The sequence below is a fragment of the Echinops telfairi genome, unplaced genomic scaffold (assembly GCF_000313985.2).
Source record: "Echinops telfairi isolate 266 unplaced genomic scaffold, ASM31398v2 ScPeMD7_7475;HRSCAF=8513, whole genome shotgun sequence".
NCBI lineage: Eukaryota > Metazoa > Chordata > Mammalia > Afrosoricida > Tenrecidae > Echinops > Echinops telfairi.
Genome location: NW_022111379.1, coordinates 19807592 through 19814456, shown reverse-complemented (window position 1 = coordinate 19814456; position 6865 = coordinate 19807592). Strand labels below are relative to the sequence as shown.

The window sequence follows — 6865 nt, the reverse complement described above, 5'->3', positions numbered from 1 at the left end:
AGATTTACCCAATTACAATGTGTTTGATTTCTTGATAATTGCTTCCATGAGGAATGTAGAACCAAATAAGTCAAAATTCTTGACAATTTCCATTTTTTTCTCTACCTATCATGATGTTATTTCTTGGTTTATTTGTGAGGATTTGGGTTTTCTTTACATGGAGTAGTAATCCATGCTGAAGGCTGCAATCCCTGGTCTTCATCAACAAGTGCTTCAAGTCCTCCTCACTGTCAGCAAGCAAGGTTCTGTCGTCTGCATATTGCAGCTTGCTAATAAGACTTTCTCCAATCCTGTTGCCACATTCTTCTTCGCATAATCTAGCTTCATTGAGTCTTTGCTCCGCATATAGATAAGCACAGGGAAAGGATAAAACCCTGACACACACATCTATTCAGATTTTAAACTATGCATGATCTCTCTTGTCTGTTCACACAATTGCCTCTTGATCCATCTACAAATTCTGCATGAGCACAATAAAATATTTTGGAACTCCCATTTTTATCAGGGCTATTAAGATACACACAGTCGAATGCTTTTGCAAACCAATGAAACACAGTAAACATCTTTCTGGTCTTCTCTGTTTCAGCACCACTGGCCTCTTACTCATACGCTACCTCCTGAAATGGTGGCAAGTCAACGGATTCTTTTTGGTACAGTGATTCTATATTCTTTCCATCGTCTTTTGATGCTTCCTACATCATTCAGTATTTTGCCCATTGACTCGTTCAATATTACAACTTGAGGCTTGGATTCTTCCTTCAGCTCTTTCAGTTTAAGATATGCTGAGTGTGTGCTTCCCTTTTGGTTTTCTAACTTAGGGTCTTTACAAATTTCATTGTAATATTTGACTTTGTCTTCTTAAGTTGCCTTTGAAATTTTCATTTCTTCCATTTGCCTTAGCGCTCTACGATTAAGTTTTAGAGTCTCTTCTGACCTCCACTTTGTTCCTTTCCTTCCAACCTTAATGACCTTTTGCTTTCAAGAATGAAGGTCTTGATGTCCTTCCACAGCTCATCAGGTCTTCTGGATTTAGTGCTCAGTAAATCTGTTCTTGAGACAGTCTCAAAATTCAGGTGGGATGGACTCAAGATTGTATTTTGGCTCTAGTAGAGGTGTTTTAATTTTCTTCAGCTTCAGTCTAACTTGCATATAAGCAACTGATGGTTTGTTCCACAGTCGGGTCTTGGCCTTGATTTATAGCAACTGATATTGAGCTTGTTTCTCCATCATTTCTTTCTGTAAATTTAGTCAATTTTATTTCGGTGTATTATAGCTACAGAATTCCACAAGTATTGTGTTGTTGAAAAATGGTGCTTGTGATAAAAGGTTGGTCTTGCAAAATTATCATGTGATTTACACTTCTGTTTCTAACACCAAGACCTTATTTCACAACTACTATTTCTTCTTCTGTTTCCAACTTTGCATTCTGATGGCCAATTATCATCAATGCATCTTGACAGCATGTCTGATCCATTTCAGACCGAAGACAGTAAAAATGTTAAATTTCTACATCACTAGCTTTAGTGGTTGCTGCATAAATTTGAGTAAAAGCTGTATCGAATGATATACAGAGAGATATTATCCTATCACAGTCAACATTGTACTTCCTAATAGATCTTGAAATGAGCTTTTGGACAATGAATACACCATACCTTTTGAAACCTGTCATCACCAGCATGGTAAACCATATGATTTTCCAATACCAGTCCATTTAGCTCACTAATGCCTGACATATGGATCTTTATGCAGTCCATTTAATTTTTTTACAACTTCCAATTTTCCTAGATTTGTACTTCATGCAGTCCAAGTTCTGATGATCGATTGATGTTTTTAGCAGTTTTGTCTCATTTTGAGTTGTGCCCCATCAACACATAAAGGTCCCAAAGGCTTTACTTCTATAAGCTTTATTCATCCATGTCCTAATGGTCAACTCTACTTTGACAAGGCAGCTCTTCCACAGACACGCTGAGTGCACTGCCACCTGAGGGCCTCACCTTCTGGCACCATCTCTGCTGATGTTCTGCTTCTAGTGGTGAGGTTTTCAGTATCTGACAATATCTTGATGGTATCTATTCAGGTTTCAGTGGCTAAGTCTTCAGAAGCAGACAGCCTATTCTTTCTTCCTAGTCAGTTGTTAATCCTGGAAGCTCTGCTGAAACCTGTTCTTTCTGTACATTTGAGTGAACCTGTTGGTTTTTTAAGTACCCATAACATAGCTTCACAGCAAAAATACAAGACACCACACAGTAGGACAAACAGAGAGACAAATGGTAGCAAGCTAGACTATACCAAACACGAATTATGTAAAATGGACATTTGAAAAAAAAGGAAGTAAATGTATCAAGTACTAATAATTTTTTCAAACCACAAGTTCTGAATAGGACACAAAGAAAAATTCCCTATTACACAAACCTGAAAGATTATAAATTTGAGTAGAAAGCCTCATCTTTCTCCCTAAGAATGGCCAATGGTTTTGAACTGCTGATCTCAAGGTTAGCAGTCCAACGTGTGGCTGCTATGCTGCCAGGGCTCCATTGGGTCACTAAACATATCCAAAATGATACCAGAAACATTATTGCATGAAAACTTAATAGATGTGGCCAATTATCTAACTTAAAATTCATATCCTCAAATATTTTCATTAACAAAAATTATCAGAAACCAACTTTTTATCAAGTCTGAGGGAGGAAGGAGAAAAGAAAATTATAAAACATAAACATATAAAACTATATAAAATAAACTCATTAATTTATCCATTAGAAACCAGAAAAAGAATGAAATTGATATTGTATTGTTAAAACATTAAATAAATTAGCTGCTTCTTACTGTCCTCAAATATACAAACACACATAAAATACGTCAAGCACTGCTGTATAACAAAAGTTAATTTACACAAAGTGCTTAGGCCACCACCAGACACATATGCACCCAATGAACACCGCCGGCTGCTACTGTTCATATGGATGGTCACGTCCTCTTCAGTTCTTAAAATTGTACCTCTTTCAGTCTAAAATTATGTAAATTCTTTGTTTCTATTTTGTTATTGGAATGAAATTTTAATATTTAACATTTATTTTCTACAAATGTAAAAAATGAAGTGTTATAAACTGCTCTTTTCCAACTATGTGATGTATAAAGCTTTCTCAGAGCTCTTACAACTGTTTCCATATTACACCTTTTCTACTTAAAAAAACCTTTAAACGCTGGGATTGCACTTTCCACCTATATTATTAGCAATTACTTAGAGAGTATTTACTTGTTTTTTGCCCTTCCTCTCAATTTGTCTTTTTAAAACTCCTATGGCATAGCTACTGTGATGGCTGAAGATTTAATGTGACCATCTCCAGAAGTCTTCCATTTCCCCAAAAACTTGTGTAAGGTAGTATTACTCAGCATATCTTTAGTCTTAAGATACATATATTTATCTAATTTCAAGATAAAATCATTTTAGGTCAAATCATATTTTTTACAGCAGAACAGCAGCATTCAACCAGCTTAAAACTGAATTCCTCAGCACTGCTAATTTACTGGCTATGTAAGATTGAACACATAGCCTAATGTGTGTGAGCCAGTCTTCCTGTTCACATTTTATCCATAAAGTATTAGCCCACCTACTTCAAATCGTTGTGACAAAAAAAAAAAAAATCGTTGTGATGAGCTTCAAACTCTACATCTCTTCCTTCAAATTACTAAGTGACAATACACCCCAAATCAAACCCACTGCCATCAAGTTGATTCTGATTCTGATTTATCAAGAGGCAAAAATACAGAACTCAAGGAATCTACACTTTCTGGAGTCATTGAGGTGACTAAGCACCTGACACGATTGCTCAGGAATCTATAACCATAGACCAAAACTACTTCTTAAGTCCTCTGAGAACCAAATAATAGTGTACTTCACTTAACTAGTAAAAAAGGTGTAGCTTGAGCATTATGCTCTTGAATAACTAGAGATGAATCAAATTGGCAACAGCAACCTGAAAGATTAGTTAGGAATCTTAGGGGCTGGTAAATTTACGATAATAGGGGGGATTCCGGGGGGGGGGGGGGGTGGGGGAACGGGACGGGACAATTTAGAAAAGGAAGGGTAAAATGGTCTCACAGCTGGAAGACTGTAATCAATATCACTAAATGATATATATTAAAATTGTTAATAGTTGTGTATGTTTTGCTACGTACACTCTCAATAACAGAACATACTTAAGAAAGAAAATAACAAACAAAAAGAAATAATAAATAAACTTGTCCAGACAGGAGAAATTAATACTAGATAGGGCATCAGGGATCAGTAAACATTTTCTGTAATGGCCAATGAATGTTTCGGGTTTTACAGGTCTTAAGGGCTCTGTTGCAACTACCTAACTTTGCTTTGGTTACACCAAAGAGTCAAAAATAGATGTGGCTGTGTTCCACTGTACAAAAGCAGTTGGTAGGATTGAATTTAGCCAGCAGGTCATTGTTTGCCAATGCTTGATAAACACAAAGGAATAAATAATACCAGAAATGGTAAACATAGTATTTTTCCTTTTATTTTAAATGTCTTTAAAAGAGAAAATTGACTGCTTGAACCAAATATAACAATAATGTATAGCGGGGCTTTGCAATATATCTAGAAGCAAAATGTATGGCAAAAGTAACAAAAAGGATAGTGGGAGGAAATGTGTGCTATAGTACATACCACACAATATACATCCTAGTTATCATTCAAGTGGCATAACATCACTTGAAAGTAGATCGGGATAAATTAAGATGTATACTGGAAATTGTATATCAACCACTAAAAATAAAAACAAAACACCAAATACCTGTAAGTCAACAGCAGAGATACTATAAATCATGAAATAGACAAGAAAAGCTCAAAGAAGAAAACAGAACAGAGAAGAGAAAACTGGACAAACACACTGACCACTTTCCAGTTAGCAACATTAGGTCTGAGAATTGCCAGGCTATTACGTGAATCAGGTGCTGTACCCCATCTTCAGCCTGTGTTCCCCTGTCCATGCTATTGCTCACAAGCTATGGGATACCCCTAGTGAGTCTCAGGACACGCATGGCGCAGCAACCCCCCATTCTCCACATCTTCGTCACCACTGCAGAACCTACAAGGTATTGTGATAATCAGGTGTCACCCTGACTGCTGCCTCTTCTCCATCTTAAGTTGGGAACCAGCTCATCTTCCATCCATCATGGCCCCATGCGGCCCCTTCCCTCCACTCTCACCAACCTCCTTATCATCTCCTGGTTCTTGCCCAGCCTCCCTTGCCTGCCCGCACTCTCACAATATTCTGTCTTCTTCCCGGGCCGTCCGTAGCTGGACTGAGACATTGCAGACAATGAGAGAAGGCATCCAGCTTGGCTGTCAATCAAGGGGCCTCCAGAATTATTGCTCCAGGTGGCTGCCAGAGAGCACAGCAAGTCTGGCTGCAGTCCTGCTTGGGGTCTAGACTATCTGAGGCAGCCCCTGAGAATGTTTTAGAAGTTGTTATAAATGTAAAATACCAGATAACAACATAGTCAGTCAGTGAAGAGTAGATGTAGCAAGATGATGTATTTAAACACAATCTTATCAATTACATTAATTAATGTAGATGGTCTATCTGCCCAACCAACTCCACTGCCATCGAGTGGATCTTGACTCAAAGCAACCTCCTTTGAGAGGCTATAAATCTTTATGGGAGCATACAGCCTCATTTTTTTCACTGTGAAGCAGCTGGTGGGATTGAACCGTCTTGTGGTCAGCAGTCCAATGCTTACCTAACAGTATCATTAACCATAGTCCATTTATAAATCAGAGATTGTCAGAGTGGACAAGTAAGAATAACATACTGAAGAGGAATTCAAACACTTACTGATGAAGTTGGTTAAAGATTACAGCCTTCCGTATGGATTATACGTCAACAAAACAAGAAATACTCACAACTGGACCAATAAATATCATCATGATAAAGGGAGAAAAGACAGTGAGTTCCCAAGAATTTTCCTTCTCTGTTGTTGTTGTTTAACAATAAGGGCAATTATCTCATAAGATGCTTATTGACCACTTGGACTTCCTCTATTCTTATGTTCATATTCAAGTGTTCTGTCCATTCTTCTGCTGAAATGCTGTCTTTTGCTTACTGAAATAAATGATGAATTAATACAAGCAATCTTAAAATGACTTAAACCTGACTTACTATTTTAAATCCCCTGACTTTCAGGGACATAATGACCACATATCGCCCCCAACACCACCACCAGATACAGCAATGCTCAAGAGTACTGACCTTGCCATGGCTTCTTTCCACTTTCTGAAAACATTTATTCAGGGACAGATTATGACGAACAGAATTCTTCCAGCCTGTTGGCGCAGTAGCAAAATATGGGAAGCGGTCCAGAATCCAGCTATAAATTTCTTTGACAGGCAAACATTTGTTTGGAGAGTGTTCAATAGCCATATAAATGAGAAGACTAAAGGAGTAAGGAGGCTTTGAAGTTGCAGATTTCTTCTCTGGGTCCTGGTAGCAAGATGGTCCAAATGGGGACACTTCATCCCCCTCTATATCATACAGCGGACTAACAATCGGAAGACCCTCGCTTCCAATGCTGAAGTTGGTAAGAAGATTAGTACTTTCATGAAGCCAGTTCAAGTTTGTGAGTTCATCATCGGCTGACTCACTGTCCACTAGAGTGGCCTTTGGCCTGGCAGCATCAACAGCTTCTGGCAAGCTTCCCATTTTGTAAATCTGGCTTAATCCTGCAACCTTTTCAGCTCCTGGGGTTTCAGCTCTTTTATCTGGAGTCATTCCAATTACCGGACCCATTTACTTTTAAATGCTGCAATAAAGAAAACAGTCATCCATCAGCATAATTCTTAAGATTCTTAATC

At 37.9% G+C, this 6865-nt stretch overlaps 1 protein-coding gene across 1 annotated transcript in view; it reads right to left on the bottom strand.

The window, feature by feature from the left end:
- Positions 1 to 6865, bottom strand: part of FOXN2 (forkhead box N2) — a 45206-nt gene that overhangs the window by 21164 nt on the left and 17177 nt on the right. The window contains exon 2 of the mRNA XM_013003915.2: positions 6264 to 6813. Within this exon, the coding sequence (XP_012859369.1) occupies positions 6264 to 6800 (537 nt within the window). The 5' untranslated portion in view covers positions 6801 to 6813. The remainder of the gene's footprint in view (positions 1 to 6263; positions 6814 to 6865) is intronic.